At 34.3% G+C, this 23,259-nt stretch overlaps 1 protein-coding gene across 2 annotated transcripts in view; it reads left to right on the forward strand.

The window, feature by feature from the left end:
- The window catches only part of LOC123674718 (early growth response protein 2b), a 37,504-nt gene extending 16,079 nt beyond the window's left edge, over positions 1-21,425 (forward strand). The window contains exons 3-4 of one of the 2 annotated variants that reach the window (XM_045609714.1): positions 11,405-11,779; positions 18,026-21,425. In XM_045609714.1, the coding sequence (XP_045465670.1) occupies positions 11,405-11,779; positions 18,026-19,407 (1,757 nt within the window). In that variant the 3' untranslated portion in view covers positions 19,408-21,425. The remainder of the gene's footprint in view (positions 1-11,404; positions 11,780-18,025) is intronic. The other variant, XM_045609713.1, reaches the window with a different exon arrangement.
- Positions 21,426-23,259: the final 1,834 nt, after the last annotated feature.

Raw genomic sequence — 23,259 nt, forward strand, 5'->3', positions numbered from 1 at the left:
ATTTTTGAAAATCAGTTATTTAAAAAAATGTGTATTCTACCTGTTTTTATCGCAGAATTATCCACTTCCTCTTTAAAATAATGAACTTTGCAGTTTACTGCTTCTCCACCTCTCCAGGCAAGTTCCACTGAAGCGATATGGTAAAATTTCCGTTGGGGTCCTGCTGGAGTGTTTTCATCCCATAATGAAACCATTGCATAATACTCATCCAATTTCAATGAAGCAGAGCAGCACTTCCTTTTATTTGCACACGTCTGCAAATTCCTTCTTTTCGCATTACGAGCTTCCCTACTAGACTTAAAGATAATGTCTTTAAATGGGTCAAAAATTATTTTCCACTTCACAAAATACATTTCTTGCATTTTTTTTGCAACGGTGTTCCACATTGTCTTCAAAACTAGTTCTTTGTAATTTTCACCGTTTTCCTTCTTCATATTCCACGCCCAATCTTTCAGAATTAGGTTTAGTTGTTCTAAAGTTGTGTTTTCCATAAGCTCATAGTTCTTTGCTTTGCAGAATGTCATGAACTGTTTCCATATATGTGCGTCGCTGACTAGGTTGCTATTAAAAACGTAGAGAAATATAACGAGGAAACTGAAAACAATATTAATTTTGATACATATATTTCAAGAATAATAATACTGAAGACCCTAGTTTATTAGGCTGTGTGAAATTAACAATTAAACGGACAAATTATCGAGTTTGTTGTCGGAGGGAAATACATTGTTTACGATCGAGGTTCTTATCTGTGTAAGATAACTCCTTATCGATTCTTGGATGTGACGTCTAAAGAATTACATCGACGGTCCGAATTGTAAATTATGTCAAATACAAGTGAATTAGTCAAAGTGCTGAAACAAGAACTTTCCACACAAACCTCTATTCTAAGAAAAGAGTTGGATGCAATAAAAGATAATATACGATGTGAGGGAGTGAGTACTAGACAGTGCATTGGTCAGATTGAGGGGAGAATATCAAAAGTTGAGTTAGACATTTTGGCTTTAAAAAGAAATATCATAAAGAATAACATTATAGTTACAGGTTTACCTGTGGAAGCTGGAGAGCTGGTCGAGACCACAATCTCACAATTGAATAGTTTGCTAAACATTAATTTAACAATCGACAACATTAACGATTTATATAAACTTGGTAAGAAATCAAATTCACCAATAAAGATCGAGTTCGTATCATGTATTGTCAAAAAAAAAAGGGAATAGAAAATAGGAGTAAGTTGAGGGGAAAAGAAATATTCATAAACGACGACCTATGTCCTGAGGATAGAGCTAAACAGAAAGTCTTGAGAGAGCATTTGCGAGAAGCTAAAAGAAAGAACTTCAATGCTTACATAAAAAACCAATTACTGTTCATAAATGGAGAAAGATTCACTTATGAAGATCTTAAGGTACAGAGTGATGAAATTGACATAGATCAGCAAGGGGAAGGATCAGCTGGAGAATTAAACACCACTATAAGAGGTACAAATAGGAATCCTTCGAGTGCACCAGATACTCCAAATTCCGTTACAAGGACAGAAAAGCTGAATAGAGAGCTGGAAGAATTGTGCAAGACGGATATTATTTTGAGCCGGGAACGTCAGGACAAAAACTCGAAAGTTGCTGGAGAGGGAGACTCTACAGATTCCGACTTAGGTGTTAATAGGAAAACATTCCTCAGATCCCACTCATCCGGTACTTCCAGCCAGAAGACAAAAATTGCGAAGGACAACAAAGGGGGTATGTAACTCAGCAATATTAATTTGTTATATTCTATTATTGGAAATTGGTAAAATTTTGAAGCAAAGGAGAGAAAAAAAAAGAGAAAATTAAAAACGGGAAAAAGGAGATTTTTTTTGTTCTATTTTTTTAATGCTGATATTTGGTATCGTTTGAGATTTTTATTCAATTAAGTTTTTTTTTTACCCAAAATGGATTCATATATTAGAGATTACGAATGTGAAGACCAGGAAACAACCGAACTTGTGGAAGTTGGAGATTTGAATAAACTCATGACATTATCGCAGCTAAAGATCATCCACATGAACATCAGAAGCGCTGCAAAAAACATGGATGAGTTCATTATTCTGATAGAGCAGCTAACCCCGGAGATGGATGTGATTATATTAACCGAGACGTTCATTCTGCAGGATCCAAACTTGTACAGTATACCAGGATATACTGTCATCTACAACTATGGCAGATACAACGGCCACGATGGTGTACTGTGCTATATCAGAAAAGGGTTGGAATTTGACTACCGAACTGTTATAATAGGAGAAACAGAGGCTTTAGAAGTAGACCTAAATTACTCATGTAAAAACGTTAAGTTGACAGCTTTATATAGATCACCGAATTCTTCAGAAAGTGTGTTCATTGATAAAATGTACACATATCTTAAGGAAATTGAAGCTAAATGTGATTGCCATATTCTGGGTGGTGATATTAACATAAATATTTTAGCTCGTCATGATTCAAAAGTGGATGAATATAGGAATGTTATGAGTAACTTTGGATATCGATCATTTATTAACAAATGTACAAGATTTGAAAGCAATACATGTTTGGATCATTACTTCGTGGCTCAGAGAAACGACTCATCTGTTGGAAACATTCATGGTTATATACTACACTGCAATATTACGGATCACTACCCAGTTTTTCTTACAGTAGAAATCGAGCAAACAACCCATCTTGAACAGAAAAAATATAGAAAGGAATACACTAATTATAATGAATTGAGTATAGACTTAGAACAAGAGGAATGGAAAGAGGTATATGGGGAAAATGAAGTAAATCAGAAGATGGAGAACTTTATTAAAATTTTACAGAAACATATAAAAATAATACAAAATTAATTGTGAGTAGTCGGCAGAACATGTCAAAAAATCCTTGGATCACAAGGGCTCTGCTGAAATCAATAAAGGAAAAAAATAAATTATACGCATTACTTCGAAAAAATCCACTTGATAGCAACCTGAAAAATAAATATACTCAATATAGGAATAAACTGAACAAACTTATAATAATATCGAAAAAACAATATTTGAATGAATGCATCAATCGCAGTAAAGGAGAAACAAAAGTTTTATGGAAAGAAGTGAAAAAAATCTACAATAAAAAAAATATAGTTGAAAAAGGTATAGAAAAGATCAAAGACGATAAAGGGCATATTATAAGTGAAAAATCAAAAATTGCTAGTGAATTCAATCGATTTTTCAGTAATCTGGGAAGAAAGTACTCTGACAGAATTATAGAACCTGAAAGACCACTACATGAGGGTGAATTATCCGTAAGAGACAGTTTCTTCTTTGTTCCAACTGATGAAAAAGAGGTCGAAAATAAAATAGAAGATCTGAAAGTGAGAAAGACCCCAGGTATTGACGGGCTCCAGTCGAGATCATTGAAAGAAATTAAATCTAAAATCTCACTACCTCTAGCCCACATCTTTAATGAATGTTTCATCCATGGAATATTTCCGAATTGTTTGAAAAAAGGCATTATAAATCCAGTTCACAAAGGAGGAAACAAACTAGAGATGTCCAATTATAGACCTATATCGATTATTTCCAACTTGGCAAAAATATTTGAAAAGCTTATTAAGACGAGAATAATAATATTCCTGAAGAAAAACAATGTGATATCAGACCGTCAATATGGGTTTAGAGAGGGAATGTCGACAGAAGATGCAATCAAGGATTTGACGAAGTATATATACGATGCTCTAGACCGAAGTGTACCCCAGGTTGGTGTTTTTCTCGATTTATCAAAGGCATTTGATACGGTAAACCATGAAAAACTATTGGAAAAATTATATAACTACGGTATAAGAGGAATAGCCCTTGACTTGTTCAGGAGTTACCTAACTGAAAGAATTCAAATAGTTCGAATGAAGGATGTAACCAGCCATGAGGAGGTGATAACATGTGGGGTCCCCCAAGGCACAGTATTGGGACCGATACTTTTTCTTATCTATGTAAATGCTTTATTGAGTATGAAAATCTTTGGAAAAATCATAGCCTTTGCAGATGATGTGGTTTTAATGGCTGAAGAGAGAACATGGGAGAAACTAAAGGAGAACATAGAATTTGATCTAAGTGTTGTTTCAAGATGGTTCAGACAGAACGGATTGACCCTAAACGCAAAGAAAACTTCCTACTTACCTTTCACATCTTACGAATCCAGTCAACCGGATTTAGGTCCTTTGAAGATTGATGACCAGGAATATATCCATGAAAGTACAGAAGGCCATATTAAGTACCTTGGTATATATATTGATAAACATATGAGATGGGACTATCACTGTGAACATTTGGCAAAGAAACTTCGTGGACTGCTACATACATTTAGGTACCTGAGAAAGCAGATGAATAGTGAACAACTCAAAACTATTTATTACGGTTTGGTGCAGTCACATTTAACATATGGGAATGTTGGTTGGGGAGCTGCACACGCTGTTCATTTGGAGAGACTACACGTCATTCAGAGGATGATTCTCAAAACAATGTTTGGAAAACCATATTTGTTCCCCTCTGTAGAAATTTACAAAATATCAAGAGTTCTGAACATACAACAACTTTACTTTTTAAAATTGACTGGTCTCGTCCAGAGGGGAAAGATAAGACTACAATCGATCGATCACGAGTACCCCACTAGACATAAACTCAGGAATTTCAAGACGATACGTACCCAAAAGACGGTTGGTCAGAGATGCTGGTGGTATTTGGCACCCAAAATGTTCGCTTTTCTTCCTATGGAATGTAGAACACTAAAAAATCGTAGATCATTCAATAGAAAGGTGAAATTGTGGCTACTGAATGGAGATGCGAAGATATTCAATGATTTGGGAATTCAGTGAGTGTTGGTGTGGATTTACTTACCTTATTATTCATATCCATCATGTCTAAACAAAGAGTTATTAAGTGCCCTCAAGAATAGTGACAAATATTTACTCATGATTAAGACATTTTTACCCCGAATTGGACAAAACTAAGAACCAGATTTTGACAGTTTCAACCCGATAATAGACTTTTAGATTTTATATGATTCCATTTGTATTATTGTTCATACCAAACGAAATTTTTTTTTTTTTTTGTATAATGTTGTCATGACGTTCAAGGAAGAGAATTTTTGTATTTTTTTCAGAACTAACAGGCGAACCTCTAGTGAGCCTCTGTTCATCGTGTTTATTTGCAATAATTATTAGAATATTATATTAGGTTGTGTTGAAAGCAAATAAACTTTATTATTATTATTATTATTATATTGAAGTATGGGTTCTGAGGGTATTATACGGTATACTTTTCTCAATCGCCAGATCAATATTAGACAAAGAATCGCTTCCAAAGCGACTCATTTTGACGATATAAGCTGACTAACTAGCACTTGACAATAAAATCAGAAAAAATTGTTGAGCGTCGTTTTCTGGTGTCCTTGGAGATTATAATTACGTTTGTTTTCAAAGGTATTGTAATTTTTGGTGACAACAACTGTCAAGTTTTGCCGCGGGTAAACGCGAATAAACTGCTGACAGGTCCTGCCAAACAGTTTTTCCACCTAGAAACCATTTGTAATTCAAAATTGCGCGTTTCTGATTGGTGCAAATTACGACGAGGGAAATAGTCGGCTATATCTCGGAAATGGTTGTATCGAAGGAAATGATTTTTGAAATATAGCTTTTTTTTGATGTGATACATCTTCTCCGAACACCAGATTCCATACACATTCTTCTGTTTCTTTGTTATGAACATAACATACCATAAAAATACCAGAAATTCGAAGAAACCAACTCTTAATAGTAATTTGAACGTTCATTAAAGAATATTTGGCTAATTTGAAAAATAAAAGTATTCTTCATATTTTCTCGTACAAAGCGCCGTTTTCGAATAACTTGATCTTAAAAAAAAAAATTATCTGTGAAATTCAAAAAATTGGGTACTTTGGCTGAATGCAACTCTGTTCTATTGTGGAAAAAAAAACCACACAAATGAATATTTACTATGAAGTCATGTCTTGAAGTACTAGTCAACTTAGTTTGAAAATGAAGTTATTTGAATAAGCTCACCTCAACTCCTCGATTTGATTAAAAATCACTGAGCTTTGGCACAGCTCTGATAATAAGAAGATACTTCACTAAAATCAACATTCTTTTTGAAAAGTCCAGATTATTCATAAAACCCATGTTTAAAAAAGTTTTCACAAAATAGTACCATTATAATGACAACAATCAATATCCCACTAAAGATTGCTGCTATCGAACAATACTGTATTCTTCTTCGGCTCATTCAAACTCACATCGAAACATACCACTAGGACTAGGTACATACTAGACAAATTTTCATGTGATTGAGATTGAATACTTTTATTCTTTTGCTATTCCATAAATTCATCCTAAGAGCTTATAATTGACATACTTCCAAGAGGGCCATAATTGTTTTAATGTGAAAACAAATTAGGTGAGTTGAAAGAAACCAAATATTCTATTGTGGATATTTACATTGAATACTTCTCATTTATTTTCAATGCCAAAATCAAGATGAATTAAGTAGTAAAGTTGGCTATAATGTAGGTACACATTAACAACAAATTTGATCACAAGTGGAGTCTAACATTTTCCATTGATTACAGAGCCAGAATATTTTCCATATTTTCATACTGATGGTTTCAAAAATATTGATGCATTTCAATATTTTTATGAGATAGATGGAACAAATCAAATGCTTAATTTAATAACAAATATCTTATAACAATAACAGTGTAAACTGTAAATGAAAATTTTAGGTTAGAACATAGATTATTCGAACCGAACTGCTGTGTTTATATTTGGCATCACTCGAAATTTGAAATTCAAACTTAAAACCACAGATTACTATAGTCTGTGTTAGATCTTTCATAGATGAATATTATTTATTTGAGATTTTAAGGTTAATTCTTGCACGAAAAATAAACAACGATATCATATAAATGAAATATAATGAATGAATGGATATGAGTATCAGAGCTAATATGGGTGGTAGCGAGCTCAATTCGTTATAATTATCGAAAATGAAATAGAAATCAAGAGAAGAATATTTAATCTTTAGCGTCAACGAAATTGGAATAACTCATTTATTTGATTATAAACACTACTTTGTTCAACAAATGGAATGTTAAACGTGAGTTTATGATGGTTTTTCTAATTTAGTAGCTTATTTCCAAGGTTCAAGAGGTATATCTTATGCTTGAGAAAACATCAGTGTTCCGGTTTTCAGGGGTGAATTAGCTCATTTTGAAAATTTAAAATGGCTATATCTTTTTAACAGGGCCGAATCGGAAAAAATGGTAAAGGAAAAAAGTGTTTCTTTTGACCTCAAGAATCTTCGGTTAAAATATATGTACAAGTCAAAGACTCACCCTGTATATTATGTATTATGTTAAGTATATTTATTTGAGAGTTGATTTATTTAGATGAGGGGTTCAGATTTTATGATCCTTTTAAAATCTGGCATGTACATTCGAGCGGTTATTTTAAATACTTTAACTGAATTTCATCTTAAACGGATTTGTTGTTACGGAAATACTGAGCATTTTCTTTGGATATTTTGTCGTTCTCTAGTTGAAATTCAAAACTACACGCAGAATCTAATCTCAATCCGATCGGTAATAGTGAGATCTGTTCGGGAAACCATCGTTCAGAAATAAATGAATAAAGAACGTAATTTCATTAATTATATAAGAAAATTATTCGAAAAAGACTTCATACGCATACTCATCATTACGTATGCCAATTCATTTCAACCCTATATGCATAATCCTTATGCAAAATGTATTGAATTCCTGATTATGGTAGGTATATTAGGCACAGGTAAATATTTCGTGTAATTTTTTTAAGTAAATAAACATTATATTATTATTATTATATCATCTTCTACGCATTCATCTAGATTTACATTTTTCAATAATAAACTTTCTCTTTACCCACTTTATATTATCAGAGTATATATTGTGTAGAAATGGAAATTTGAGGAAAAAATGTTCTCAAAAACTGTCATTCGTGTCATTCGAATAAAATTGGTAGAAAAATTAATTTCCGTATACCCTTGAGAACCTTTTCCACGAATGTCATTGAATATCAAGTCGGTAATTATAAAGAATTTTTGCCTCTCGTAGACATGAAAATATCAAATATGAAAAATGGTACTGAACACACAATTTTTTCATGGAAAGGAAAGTCATAATATCCTCAGCAGCTTTGGAGTTATGAGTGTAAAATAATTTTAGTTCGTCCCGCTCAAACCAGAAGTTGTTACAATTTTTTTTTATACCAATTGAGGCGTAATATAGGATGGAATAATGAACCAATCTAGCATTGTTTTTTCTCGAGCTTAGGTACGTATAGTTATATCTTCACATTCGTAATGTATTATCTAACAAACTTCCGTATACGCAGCCTTCAAATCTCACTTTATGATAGAGTAGTACCCACTTTGCCATTAACGAACCATTATTTATTGCATTTTTTAAGGCCTCGAAGTCGACCGGTGGAAAGATTAATTTTTCCTTGCGTCCAACCAAATTGTCTCAAACCTGAATGATGTCAAAATGATAGCCATTAGTCCGAAAGATTTATATACATGTATAATATATTCGGTCTATTTTTGTTTATATTCTAAAGAGTGGAAACTGGCGTCTTGTCTTGTGGCACCAACATATGTTACATCGGGAACCTAAAAATAATACAAATCACCGTTTAAAAAAAAGTTTTTTGGCGTTCCCGTGTACCTCATGGTCGAAATAATTGATGGATAAAGTTTCAGCCAATTATCGCCCTTTTTAATGGCTAAATTTGGCGCTAAAAGCGGCGATTTGTGTAATGGTACAAGAAGAGTACCATCCAAGTCCATTCAGTGACGCGGTGTTGCCGGGTCGCAGATGGTACTCGAGCGGTTATTCCCACTGAGTATAACTACTGTCGGTAAGAAGAAAGAACTGTTAATTAAAGAGTTTACTTTCCATTTGGACTGTTAATTGGTATTGCCTTATTGGTTCAAACCTATAATCTCTGTCTAATTGCATTCAAGATGTTAACGAATCACGCGAATTTCAATGAAATATGTTACTGAATGTTTACTCGCATTTATATGTTGTATTTGAAATTAAAGAAATTTGATCTTGTTATTTCGAATTATGACAACATTAGCTTTGATAGTTGTATAAAAGGGGAATTTCCATAATGAAAGTATCTACCATCTACGAGCAAAATTAAAATAATGTATGCAAAGACTTAATTCATAAAAAAAAATGTGTGGCAATGATAGAGTCATAAAAGGTCATATTTCTTCATTTTTGTTTTTATTTATGTTTATGAAAACATTAAATGGGCTTCTCGCAGTATTCAATGGTAGATTGTCTCCGCTTGAAAACAAAAATCAGATAAGTATTTGATTTCACTGCCAATAGTTATAGCGATTTGAAGATTGACTCGTACGAAATCCTTGGCCAAGGCTCTTCGTCTTATGTCAACTTTTCATTCAACATCCTTTATCAAAAAGAAATTTTTGTATTCATTTCATTCAATTCTTGCATGTTTTTCAAGTATGATGATGAATTATTCGTCTATCACAGACGCATTAGGAATACAGGTGTTCTAAAAGATTTCAATAGGTTTATCATATGATGGATATATACATATCGACAAATTAGTTCATCTGCTTTATATTCCTTCAAAAATTTGAAATCGATACAATTTCGAACTAAATAATTGAATTGAAAGAACTCAATTAGATATGTAGACAAATGGAAAAGTTGAATATACAAATATTTCATCAGTTTCTTTTATGCTCACCTTTTTTTTGATAGTCACTATTTTACCAACATAGGCTATCACAAAATTCTGAAAAAAAAAAGGATTTGGTTCAATATCATCATCATCGTTCATTCACACAAAATATAATAACAAGAATAACAAGACAACATTATGTAAATAAATATTAGAAAACCCACAGAAGCAACAAATGCTGCTTGTATCATTAGATCTATTATAAAAATATTTACAGAATATTTCTACCTACTAAAATAAACAATAAACTATCATAGGAAATTCTAATAAATATTTATTGTTGTTCCCATGAAGTTCTAGATAATCCAATCTAGATACACAATTAGATACCATTAAGATGCTATTACTTTACAAATTTTTCCGAAAAAAAATCGAGAAACACGTTGTTAAGTAATTTTTTAACAAGAATCATGAGTTCTGTTGGCAACAGACTATTTCGCACCTGCACGAATACACGAATTGAAAAATATTACTTTGAATTGTGTTTTTTCGAATTTCACAAGAAAAATTAGATACCCGAATGGGTGGACAAGACTAGGTATTTCATGAGTGGCAGATTATTCTGTATTCACATAGCTTACAAAACATACTTCTATATATGCATACATAATAAATATGTAGGTATTAGTCTAAGTAACTTCTGGAGGCAAGCTGTGAAGTTTTGCCGCGGATAAACTCAAAAAATCTGCTGATAGGTGCTGTCATACAGTTTTTCCATCTAGAAATCACTGGTAATTCGAAATTACGCGTTTGTGATTAGTGGAAATTAAGACGAGGGAAATAGTCGATGATATTATTTCTTATTCTCACATTAGAATCCAAAGAAGAATGAAATTTCGATCGATCTGAATTTTAATCGGGAGTTTACAAAAAATCAAGCCGTGGTGTTACCTAGGTGGCTAGGTGCTAATATATTAAATCTTTAAAAAATAAATATATTGATTTTTCATAATAATCATGAAACCTCCATGAAAATGATATGAAGAAAGAACGTCCCTTATTGATTAGTGCTATTGTAAGGATATTCAATGAATTATTAACCTACCAGAAACCATTGATACCAACGTTATTTCTGAAATATTTCACCGAAATTCAATGAATTAATAATGATTAACGTAGTGGTCAATAAACCTTCAAACCACGAAGGTCAAAACCCATTCTTACAAATTAATAATTCAAACTGGATCTTCACCGCTAAGAATACACGAACCGTAAGGAAATCGTAGCAAACGCGGCAACGTTGTCGAGCGTACAGCAGAAGCAGCGCCTTGTTGCGTCACAGCGACGTCACAGTTCCATCGAGAGGCTGGTAGGGAGAGAATGGAGGGGAAACACAACCTCTAATTCCGATTGGTCGGCACTCAGATTGCGACTTCCAAATATGGAACAGATGCTCCATTCATAAAAGTAAAGTTGCTCTGAACCCACGACTCAGTTCACAGAGAAACGTCAACGCTAGTAGATTCTGTGCCGCAGAGCACAACATAAAAAAAGAAGAAGAGTCGCGCGAACTGTGCGTGGTATTTCGCGGTGCGAGTGCTAAGTAGGTGAACTCGCTTCGAGACGAGTGATAAAGAGGGTACATATAGTGAAGTGCGTCCCGACGCTGCCTCGAGCCCTGCGGCGTCGGCAAACATGATCATGGACGGCTTGGAAACGCTGCAAGTTCAGCACCATCACCATCACCCTCATCACCACGCGTATTTGCTGACGGAAACGGCGGCTTCGGCGGCCGTCGCTCACCACTTCAACGTGCTGAGCTTCGACACGTGCCTCTACAAGACGACCTCCGGAGACGGCGCCGGCAGCCCGGCGTCGGCGTCCGTGTGCTCGACGACAGCGCCCGAGGAAGACGCGACGCTAACTTCGGAGGCGCAGACAGGAGACCTCAACACCCCTGTCACCACCTCCGGGGACATACCCTCTTTCTTCGGACCTTCAACAGTCCTGGAACCTCCACCCATTACAGGTAGGTCCCGATCAAAGACCCGCCAAGTGGTTGCCAACAGGTGTTTGGCATCAGGCTATTGATAGAACAGCGGGGGTGGGCACTGAAATGCGGAGGATTCCCCTTGCTGTTGCACGTACACGATGACCTTTCCAACGCAACCTTTGATAACGATTGTTTTGACACGGGACAGTAGAACATGAATGGGAATTTTCACGTTTTTTACCCTGTTGATATTGAGACGGGACTCTCATGCAAAAACGCATGCAGACATCAATATTATTAGTTGCAAATGAATTATATCTTTCAAATTGAACCAAAAACTTGAACAATTCGAACAAAAATCTGAATTAAGATTAAAATTCTGACATCTTAGACAACTAAGCAAGAATAAGTTCCGAAATATTGAAGCACACTTGATATAAAACTTCCTCCCTAACAAGAAAAGCTTTAATGAAACAGTATTAAGCACAAACATAATACAGGTTATTTTCTATTTGCTGTGATTGGTAACAAAAAAAAAAAAACTGAAGCGGGAGAATAAAATGAAATATGCCATTTCTCAACCAAATGCATCATTGAATATGACAATTTGAGGATACAAAATCTCTGCACAACAACATATTCAAGCTCAAGTGATTTGTTTCTTTTTCGAAATACGTACAAAAATGAATATTGTAAAGAATTTGATGTGTTCGGACATTGTTAATTCCATGAAAAATTGTCAATATTTCCTCAAATATAACTCGGCATTACAAAATATTTCATTAGCAATACCTTCTTCTTTACAACTTCTCTACTTCATTCATGGATTCGAATCATCCAGTTCAAGTGTTCCTTTCTGGGTTCGAAAAAAAAAATTAATTAAAACAATTGTAGTTCATGAATTATGTATATTACTCTCACTTCGATATAATTTTATCAAGATATGCCTCTATTCTCACTGGATATGCATTCTGCTATCTATTCTCAATTTTTCCAGACAACATAGAATGCTCTACCAGTTTGAAATTCATTTTTTCAATTGTCAGTATTTCATACACAATACTCAACAGTATACATGTTGCAGTTGCTGAACTTATTCCACAATTTTGGCCGCTTCCTCCAAATTGCTTTTGAAGCTCTCGAAGTTTCCACACAGTGAGCAGATATTATTTATAATTCGATAATTGTATTAAACTTTCAAATGCTCAATTATAAATATAGCAAAAATATGCTTTATTTTGTGAAAAACCTCCAGCTGATTTATGCTAACATTTTTTATATGGAATTGATTCCGTAAGATAACGACAGTAATGGTAAACCTCGAGTAAACCTAATATACTTTTTTCTCATTATCTGAAAGTTGAGGCATAATTCGTAGTTGAGTTCTTAATAATATTGCCCCATTTTCTATATAAAATGAAATTTCGGATAAATTCAATGTTATTCTGGTACGCAGTTCTTAACAAGCTCTCGTGCGTAATTCCATGATGAAAATTGTGACAATTTGAATAAAATCCCTTTTATATCGCTTTCTCTAAAAACTTTATGGCGTCAATCATACTAATCGATCAATAAAAAAATGAAGGTATACCTTTATTTTGTTTTTGATTTGTCTTCTAGTCTGACTCATTATTTTCGCCAATCTTGAAACCTTCGAAATGATACTAATTAGCATAATTTTGGCTGATTACCGTGCTTAAACCCTACCTGAAACCGAAAACAAAAGACTATGCGCTGTTACCTGCCCCATGATTCAGATCCAGGCATCAAGCATACGAGACTTGGCGCAACCCAAACAAAATACATTATTGTCGGGATAAATGCATACCTCAATCACGAAAGCTTCCAGGCACTGTTCCAGATGCAGCATTTCGATTATGCTCTTCCTCGTACGCTGCACTCATAACAGTCGAAAAACAATTTTTATGGTCCACCAAGCATACTGCTGCAAACTATAGACATAACAGCGTGACGCAACTGCTATTATTAAAGCAGGAACATTCTGAGGTGACCCGCGCCTTCTACAACAACACAAGAGTCTCATTCCTCAGAATCTCCACCAGAGGGTCCAGGGACTCCTGGTGGCGACGTTGCGAGCCTGGTAGAGTAAATATAGAAGACCGCATTCCGTCGGATAGGTATTGTCGCCGGTGTGAACGAGACGATATGAATAAAGTTATTATTCGACTCTTGTTGTTTTGGCGTCATGCTGAAAGAAGTTATGAAGATGCCGAAGATGTGTGCAGCTTGATTAACACGTGTTTGGATGTTTTATGGACTTTTCTCATGTATATTCTTGAGACGCATCAATTTATTCCACTTTGTTTGAGGTTTTTATGCCTAATCCTCATTCTTTTCGGTTTATTTAATTGAAACTTGGTAAACTAATCTCGGTAGGGAAAAGATCTCGTATAGAAATTGGATAATTATTTGTCCTTTTACGAAAAGAGTATCAATTTTTGAAAATTTTAAAATACTGCAATTTTGGATAAACCAAACAAAATATTGACATTTGATATGAAATTTGGGATAAGTGGCGTCAAACACCGCATTATCAGTCTTGATTCGAGATCTCGATTCACACATGTTGAAGAATTGAATATCAAGGAATCAAATTTCCAAGAAATCACTTTTCTTTATGGTAATTTGCAACACAGGCAACATCCACGGATATTTCAGAATTATATAATAAAGAAAAAATTCTATATTCTACACGATTCTACATTATTTGTATGAATGCTTTTCATATTAGTCTATAGAATGGAAATTATACTTGAGGGTTGAACTATTTCAGAGAGTATTGAATCAATAATTGAATAGTTTATTCAAAATCTTACGTCCTCGAATTATTTCTGTAGATTATTGAAAACGTTTAGGACAAAATTGTCGAACATTCTGTAAAGGAAACCAATATGGGCAATTTATGGAATTTTTTGGAAATTTGTAGAATTTCTCAGAAATTTCATAAACTTAAAGGTGGGACATATTGTAGAGGTGAAGTTAGCTATAAAATGTTGGTATAATAAGATGAATTTTCCACTTGTCCATAAAGATGTCATGCTTAGTGTTATTTAGACTGTTACGACAACTGTTTTTTATGGAAATAGATTTTAACATTGGTAATTATATTCCACTTTCCATCCTCTTTAGTACTTGCTCTTTCTTCTCCTCGAAGATTTGTTCGAAACTACTGTTATTATCAATTTTTCAAGCTTCATCGAATTCTGAGTCATATCAACTCCAAAAGCTGAGATGACCCTAGGTCAACTTTTAGAATTACTTAACCATATGGGAAAGTTGTTGGTCCCGTGATTCATTTATGTGTATCAAACCAACATTTAATATTCTGACCGAATTTCAACTGCTTTTCATTCCTAAGCAATCCAGTTCTGTTATACATCCAACGTTTCTACTTTATCGTCATGTTTCATTGTTTACGATCCCCGTATAATACTTATTGCGGTACCTTAATAACCACATAAATTTAGTAATGAATTTGACTCTTCCTGGTCCAGAATATTAAGAATTCTGCTTCATTTAATGTCACATATGTTCGAGTTATTCTCGGACCTGGTTTATTTCGATCATTCTCATTCAAATGACATTCTGAATATGATTCTGTCGTCAATTGAAAGTTTGGAAACCTCGCACAGAGTTGAATTTAGTTTGAGGCAGCCAAGTACGTAGTCTTTCGAATAATAGGCTGGATGACAATATCTAAGATGGTCTTAGAAAGTAATATATGTTGATAGGATTGTAAAAATTTACTGTTTCCGTTTGAACCTCAAAATTGATACGATTTCCAATGTAATAAAAGTATTAAATAAAGCAATCAGACAAGTTATCTGAAATACCAATCAGAGTGAATTACATCACTTCTAAGTGTAACCCATATGAAGTGAAACATTCTATTCTATGTCTAATGTTTATGGTAAAACCGAGGGTAAAACATTATCTGGTGTTGCTTTGGAGTTTTTTTGTTATTTCTGCTGGCGTTTGGATTGATGCGAACCAGCATCCATCTTCTTTTCTGAGATTTTTACGTTCAGAATTATTTGTTGCGTCATATGCAAACGCCATAATACCTATGAGCGGTTTCGCAGATTTTTGAAGATTCTAATGAGATAGAATAAATAAGATTTTCCCTAAAACTTGAGTTCACAACCGAAATAAGGTTTTTTTTCGTAACAGTAGACATTACAGAAGGAGATTTCAGAACTTATTATCTAGCCTACTAAATGTGATAAGAACTATCATCATTTTGTTGGCTAAACGTATGAATGCAACCGATACTCTGAATATTCAATTGGGGTAAGATGACGTCAAATCTAATCAAATCATGATATTAGTTTTTTTCCTATTTATTTTGAACCAGATATATTCAAAGCCTTCCAAATTCATTTGTGATAGGTGAAGAAACTTTTGCTGCAGAAGAGAAAACTAGCAATTTTGTAGTGCATTCTACTAACTACCAAGTTGTTTGGTGATCAGGCTTTAATCTCGATAACCAAAAGCCAGAAAAATTTTAACATGCGAATGAAACTTCGTTCTTACATACATTGCTTATATATGTATTATCGAAATACGCCATCTGGGAGCTGCAAGATGAATCGAGAGATGGGTAGTTGTCACTGATCGAGTCAGATTGTACAAAGAGTGAATCGAACTAAAGTGGAATTTTACGAGGAAGCAGAGATTCCTCAGATGGTGCACTGATTGTCCGGGCACAACTTCGTTATAACACTATATCCCATACCCTTAGCCCTGAAACGTTCAGTTGAGATGGCGATGGCGCCCCACAAATCGATTTCAGCCCAGTTCATTCATGGCAGCAAGATCCATTCATATCTTCTGCGCCTACACATTTGAGCTTCGCGCTTCTCCGTACATAACCTTTCCCTTTACCTTCGGAAACTTGACATTGCAGCCCCGGTAAATCGATATCCTCTATTTATAGGATGGTTGCGCTGAAGGCTATCGATTGAAATGGTGGTTGATGCAACTGGATATATACAACTGCGGTTTGAACTGGAAATTGTAGACTGGAGGAACTGGGTCAACGTTTATTTATTTATAACCCTTTATCATGATTTCCAATAATAAACTGTTGGAATCGTTCACCTCCTGGAACGTTTTGGATAGGAAAAGAATATTACCTATGAATATTTCAGAGTTGATTTCATTGAATTCTTTCAGAATCAATTGTCTTCATCATAATATTTCAATACAAAAATTGCATCATTCCAATTCCGAGAGTTGCGAATTTATTGCATGAAGAATATTTGGCATATAATCATGACTAAAACTCTGCAAAATCTTCAGAATCTTCGTTATCTATTAAGCGAAGAATACAATTAAGATGTGAATGATTGTACTGAATTACTAACCTATTGTTATCATAACTAAATTAAGTACACTAATATTACTTCCAAAACTGTAATTTTCTTTATTAGAAACGGTGAAAGGAACTTTTTTGATTACATTTTTCCATATGATTCGTTGGGTGAAGAACAAATTAGGCAGTTGGTTGAAACTTTTGCTTTAATTTTCGTGTAACAAATATCTCTAGACTTATATTCTGTATGATGGTTTAATTCATGTTTTGAAATGCCAATAATCTGAAATTGGATGAAGAGAACCAACCTTCCATAACATTACTCGGAAGCTACAAAAGCTGTATTCATGAAAATCGATTCATATTCATATTCAAGAGGTTAAAAATCAGAGCAACATAATCAAAAATCAGTTCCTCAAGAACTTCTATATTGATATGTCTTTCTTGCTGTTATGGATTTTGTTTCTTTCTACATATTGATGTGATTTGATAATAATTGAATCGATTTTTTGAATTTCGTGATTTAACTTCATGACTTATGCATAGAATTAATAGCTGTTGGTCTAGTGAGGAGGACTGTGTACTCCTACATAGAAGATCGGAAGTTCGAGTCGCAAACTGGATAACATTTTTTTTCGTTACGATGGCCCGTCAAAGCCTACATATAACACAATTGATTTTTCTTCTCCAACAAGCTCTGAACAAATAAATAAATAATTATAAAATTTTCATGTGAAAAAATCTGCAGGCATTCGCAAACTGTTTCGAGGTAATTCAAGATTCAATCATGGAACCTAGTACAAAGTACATACAGTACAAATGGTCAGTATTCATGTTCTACTTTCGAAGCTATAATGAAAGGCAATAAAACGATGTGATGGTTTCTTTAAAATACTCGCATTCAATTCTAAATGTACAATTCACTAAATTCCAATTTTTTGTTGCAGGTACCTTAGATCCAGAAGAAATCTCAATCGAGCAACAATCATCCCTAGAGCAACAGCAACAGCATCAGCATCACGTCAGTCCGCATCACTCCCCAGCTTCCAGCCATTTAGGTGAAAGAAGTACCCCTCAAGAAAGTGCCCTAAGCCCTGCCCTGAAAGACGATAGTACAAATCATAGCTCCCTCAACATGTATCCCACGCATTCCAACAACAACAATTCCATCGCCAATAAAATGTCCCACAGACAAGTCTACTCGTCTGCACCAAGCCCAAACCTATCCGGAAATCTGCAAATGCAAACCATGGGAGAACTGTCCAATCAGAGTATGAATCACTCTCCAAACACTGTGAATCCTTGGTTGTTATCCAGTGGAGAAAAGTCGATATATTCTGGTATGTTTGGCCTTTTGGGAAACTCGCAGTCCCCACAACATCAATATTCCGCTACTCCAAGTCCAGTCCATCCCCATTATGAAGAAAGATCAGCAGAACAACTCATCTTAAGTATGGACTGTGGAAGCAATATGACGCTTAAACAACCCCCATCCTATCCAAGTTGTTCTTCTGTTGGTCTCCAACTGGACATGCAACAGGATTTGGTGCATACGAGGGTGGGACAACCTTTGGTGGCCAGTTCCGTCAAATACCAATGGGAGACTCAAGACTTCGGCAGTCCTCAGGGCTCAAGTTCATTAATAGTGCCGGGACCAAGTGGTTTAGTTCCAAAACAAGAACCTTTTTCGTCAGGTTGCTCGGGTGATATGGGCCAATCGCAACAGCAACATACTGGTGCGGGATACGGTGTACAGTTAGCCGAGTATAATCCGAGTACTAGCAAAGGACACGAAATTTTATCGCAGGTGTACCAGCAGAGTCCGGTTCCTCTGAAACTGGTACCGGTAAAACCCAGGAAGTATCCGAATCGCCCAAGTAAAACTCCTGTTCACGAGAGGCCGTATGCATGTCCGGTAGAAAATTGTGATAGACGATTCTCGAGATCGGACGAGTTGACCAGGCATATCCGGATACACACTGGGCAGAAACCGTTCCAGTGTAGAATATGCATGCGATCTTTTTCGCGATCCGATCACCTCACGACGCATATAAGGACTCATACCGGTGAAAAACCGTTCTCTTGTGATGTTTGCGGTAGGAAGTTTGCGCGCAGTGACGAAAAGAAAAGGCACGCAAAGGTCCATTTGAAGCATAGACTGAAGAAGGAGAGCAAGATGACGGGAAACTCCTCCAGCAGTCCTGCTCCACAACAGCAAGCACCTCAGGTGCATCACCTACATCCTCACCAGCAGCACCACCTTCACGCAAGCCATACTATCACTAGTGAGGACGGTATGCAATTGCCAGTGGTAACTACAACACTCTGAGAAGAACCTTCAGCCGAGCTGACAGCCGGCGATTGTATTTTGTTTATTCAAGATGACTGTGATTTAGTTGCAAACGATGCTCAGATTATCTATGTGACGATAGAACAGGCTGACGACAACTGAATGCACAAATTGCTGTTGCTACCTGAGTAACCATATGATCTCCGTTTTGAATGTCGTTTCCACCTTGAGTGTGTTTGTTTATGCACAGAACATCCATCCGAAGACATGAACTATTATTTCTAATTCATCAAAAAACAACCATAATTTACACCTAATTGGGTTGATACCATTTGAGGAAAACAAAGTATATACAATCGAATATTATCGGTGATGAATTATTTGGATGGATCTTATGATATGCGTGCCATTATCTGAAGATCGAGGACCTTTTGCATAAGATGCGAAAGTTAACATTATCTATATTTTAAAAATATAACCCACCTAACACATCGAGCCAACAGCCTATGTTACCCATCTAACGAACTCCCCCATTTTCGAAATAAAAATTCGGATAATTCCAAACCAGATTAATTTCGGTAGCGTAGGTCCTCGATGTCTTTATTTTTAAGAAACAATTTAACAAAGGCTTTAATTATTAATTGATAGGTATTTAGTAAGCACATATTATTATTGTTGTTGCCAAATAACACTGTTTAAACTGTTTTTACACATTCCGTACTAGGTTTTTCAAATTGAAAATTGTTAAATATTGTGAAAATTGTAATTTATTTATTTGTTGATATATGTGTTTAAATGTTTGCAATTGACAGTGAATATAGATGAGGCGGTATTAATTTGTGCCATATGCTTCAATAATATATCCTCAACCTAACGATTCATAAAAAGAGAATTTGAGAACCTTGTGTTAGAAAATAGAAATATCCTATATTCACTGTTGCAGATTAAAGTCAATATGAATCAAGTGAGAAGTCTTATACGCACACTGTGAGTGTTATTAATGTTAATTGTTGGATCAAATGAATCTCCTGTTGAATGAAATACTAAGAATATCATTAAAGTTTCAAATTTATCAAAAATGCCTTAAGAAGTGTCTTGAACAACTGCAACTTATTCAGAAATTGAATAACAAGGAATCCTGGTTTTACAATTAGCTAGGAAAAGAAAGTAGTTAACTAGTTGGAACGTGTGGAAAATTTCAATGTGAATCCATCATATTTTAAATTGAAATGAAACCTAACTAAGATTTTGATAATAACTCAATGACAATCCTAAATGAGTTTCCGTTTTTTTTTGTTTCTTATTACATACAAGAGATGCAACTTATAAATTTCTGTGATTGACTTGTGAATTTTCTGATTTCTATATATTTTATGTTTGAAATTTTATTGTTCCTATGTTGAAATTTCGGAACTGACAGGAGTGCACTTTTTCTATTAAGCACTGAGAGGTATAATGACTGTCTTTTCTACCTTTAGAATGTTAATTATGAGAGAATGAAGCTTTCTGTGTGACTTCTTCTTGGTCACAAAACCAAACATCTAACGATTGGTTGCCATAGGCCTAATTTCATATTGATTGCAAAATTTGTATATATTGTATATTTTAACTTTAACAATTGTTGTATATAATGTAACGTGAGATTCAGATAATTGTTGAAAAATTACCCTACCCACACTGAGATATATGTTACCCCTATCCTGACAAATATCCCACTTTATCCTTCTCCTGAAATTGCACTGAAATAATAATCTATTTTTTATATCCTTGGAGAAATTAGATGTTACCTTTATCAATTTTAAAGAATGATGCTGTTAAAATTTCAATTCGACTATTGAGGCTGTTTATTGTAAATGTGATATTTAAAATACATGTTGTAAATTATTATCACAAATTTGAAGATCATGTTTATTTATTTGTTCATGTGAAAGAAAGTACTGTTCGAAGCAAATATAACTGCAATTGATGTTTGAAGTATGAAATATAAAATTATAATTGTGCTCATCTCCGTTGAATCACACAACTCCAATCTGAAAATAAAATAATTTGCTAAGTGACTTATAAATCTATTATTTCAATCCACCTTCTATAACTTTGACGAAATTAACATTAAAATACTAAATCTAAATCACACCGTACCCCGCATTTATAGAATGCCATTTGAATTCCAACTCTAATAATATAAAAAAGAACAAATGATGGAAAAATATATATATTTCTATTTCGAAAAAACTGTGAATTGATCCAGAAAACACAAGATATGTATCATTCATCCAAATTAATTTAATGACATTCAGATTAGGTGGAAAAAGTTTTCAGAAACAGCTGAATATGCAAGCTGATGTTATAAGTTTACTGAAAAAATTTTGAAAATTGAGATTACTAGTAGAAAACTATGAGAATACAAATTTTACTAAATACCAACTTGTTGCGTTATTTTTGCACCTGAGTGTGGTATTCTTTAATTACTTATGCATAAAAAAGTGTCCATGAAAAATAACAATCGATTTGGAATACGAGTTCTAATAAGCCAGTTATTCGAAATGACATTTTCCTAATTTCGATCATAACTCGAAATCTAAAAATTATAATCATAATTTCATTTCATGTTCATAATTATAATGATTTTAGACACGTCAAAATTCAACAATTGAAAATATTGTATTCCTGATGAGAACATTACAAAACCAATTGCAGGGACCTTACAGATTGCTATAACGCAGTAGCCCAGAGAAAAATATGTTGTGTCAAGGTTACAGTGAATCATTTCGAGGTAGAGTCTGAGGAATCACGAGCATCAAATTTTCATTCTAGCCGAGTAACAAAGTATAATTCTTCCTCAACTGTTGAAGTAAAAGAAAAAAAATACTTTTATTTTTATTTAGGAACATTGAACAACAATAAAAACTCCAAAAAATATCTCAAGCATCAAAATCTTTTTTATAAAGACACTTTTATTTATTATGTTTTGATCATAGTGTATTACACTGAGATTTTGACAATCATTGAAATTAAAAACCACATCAGAGGAGATTTGTGAGGAATTATCTATAACATGTTTTTCAGAAAATGAAGTTATGTTGGTTTGCGTTGTACCTATTTGTGGTTTAGGACTTGTTCAATAAAGGGGTTGAAGAGATCAACGTGTTCATATGTTTATCAAATTTCGCATTGAATTTCCAATGTACTTTTCCAATTACTGGATGAATGAAGAAAATATGCCTTGGCACAACATATTTTTCTCTGGGCTACTGCGTTATAGCAATCTGTAAGGTCCCTGCATTACAGATTGCTATAACGCAGTAGCCCAGAGAAAAATATGTTGTGTCAAGGTTACAATGAAAAACCGATGCGAGTGAATCATTTCGAGGTTCGAGGTAGAGTCTGAGGAATCACGAGCATCGAATTTTCATTCTAGCCGAGTAACAGAGTATAATTCTTCCTCAACTGTTGAAGTAAAAGAAAAAAAATACTTTTATTTTTATTTAGGAACATTGAACAACAATAAAAACTCCAAAACATATCTCAAGCATCAAAATCTTTTTCATAAAGACACTTTTATTTATTATGTTTTGATCGTAGTGTATAACACTGAGATTTTGACAATCATTGAAATTAAAAACCACATCAGAGGAGATTTGTGAAGAATTTTCTATAACATGTTTTTCAGAAAATGAAGTTATGTTTGTTTGCGTTGTACCTATTTGTGGTTTAGGACTTGTTCAATAAAGGGGTTGAAGAGATCAACGTATTCATATGTTTATCAAATTTCGCATTGAATTCTCAATGTACTCTTCCAATTACTGGATGAATGATGAAAATATGCCATCAGAAACACGTTTTCCAAGAAAAAATCTTTTTTGTTTCTCACCAACTCTTGAAATGAGTAAA

The sequence above is a fragment of the Harmonia axyridis genome, chromosome 3 (genome assembly GCF_914767665.1).
Source record: "Harmonia axyridis chromosome 3, icHarAxyr1.1, whole genome shotgun sequence".
NCBI classification, from domain to species: domain Eukaryota; kingdom Metazoa; phylum Arthropoda; class Insecta; order Coleoptera; family Coccinellidae; genus Harmonia; species Harmonia axyridis.